The sequence below is a fragment of the Ctenocephalides felis genome, unplaced genomic scaffold (assembly GCF_003426905.1).
Source record: "Ctenocephalides felis isolate EL2017-DRISC unplaced genomic scaffold, ASM342690v1 CF-g0.4_SCAFFOLD_00807, whole genome shotgun sequence".
NCBI lineage: Eukaryota > Metazoa > Arthropoda > Insecta > Siphonaptera > Pulicidae > Ctenocephalides > Ctenocephalides felis.
Genome location: NW_020536961.1, coordinates 17212 through 18297, shown reverse-complemented (window position 1 = coordinate 18297; position 1086 = coordinate 17212). Strand labels below are relative to the sequence as shown.

The 1086-nt window shown below is 36.3% G+C and overlaps 1 protein-coding gene across 1 annotated transcript; it reads left to right on the top strand.

Annotated features, from left to right (window-relative positions):
* The first annotated feature begins 720 nt into the window (after positions 1–720).
* Positions 721–1086, top strand: LOC113369773. Its single transcript, XM_026610347.1, has one exon. It carries the CDS (start codon positions 721–723, stop codon positions 1084–1086), a length of 366 nt encoding a protein of 121 aa, XP_026466132.1.

Below are 1086 nucleotides of genomic sequence, written 5' to 3'. Positions count from 1 at the left end.
AACATGCTAATTTAGATTTCCATATTTTAAAAAAAAAAATTTTTTAATTATAACACACTGATGATGAGACAAACCTAGTCTCGAAACGTTTGTGAAAATTATTATTTAATAAATTAGTGCAAAAAGAGTGTTGTTTGTTCATATTTCCAAATTAATATCTATTATCCACTCAGAATACATTTGTAATATATATATATATATATATATATATATATATATATATATATATATATATATATATATACATTGTGGATAATGTGTATATTTATGTACATTTCGGTGCTAGGTGTGCATTGTTTATAAAGAGAACTACTAAGTAGTGTTATCATAAAATGTAGAATGTTTTTGTGAAAAATAAATGCTTCTAAATGGTCCATATAATTTTGGTTCATTTCTATGGTATTTTTTATTCGCACCCGTTCAGGCGACTAGTGCCCTCTGTAGAGAGGGGCTTCAACTAACACAGGAATGTGGCAACGAAATATGGCCCGAGAGAGCGATCTATATACTCTTCTTTATCTATGTGTCAGTCCCAGTGTAGAGAGGACAGATTAACATTAACGAGAAGGTTCGAAGCCCGGAAATGGAGTAGAAATGAACCATTTAGTACATATTATAAGAAACAGATGGGGCTAGGAACAAAATTGCGTTTGAAGAAACGGAAATGATAGCGTATTTGATCGAAGGGTTTTTAATGCGACATTGCAAGCCCAGGCGAAAATGCGCGAATTCAAGAGTACGTCGGCATTGCTGAGAGTGATGAATGAAATAACGCCATATAAACGGGGCATTTCGCAGAATATGAGCTGGAAACCACCGCCGTCTGTAGTAATACCGAAGGTAGTGGAATGTTTTAATTGCGGTGAAAGCGGCCACAGGGCGATAGGATGCTCGAAGCCTAGGAGACAAAAAGATGCATGTTACTCGTGTGGAAAGTTGGGACATTCGCTGCGAGACTGTCCGCTAAAAGCATCTACAGAGAGTTCGCAAAAGGCATTGACAGACTATTCGCCAAAGGCATCTACAAGCAGAGAAACGGATAGTACCACGAATAGGACGCATTATATAAATCACATCCCGCGATAA

Bases quoted from the DNA above. Each gene is read 5' to 3' on its own strand.
- LOC113369773 (XM_026610347.1), top strand. From the start codon at position 721: ATGCGCGAATTCAAGAGTACGTCGGCATTGCTGAGAGTGATGAATGAA.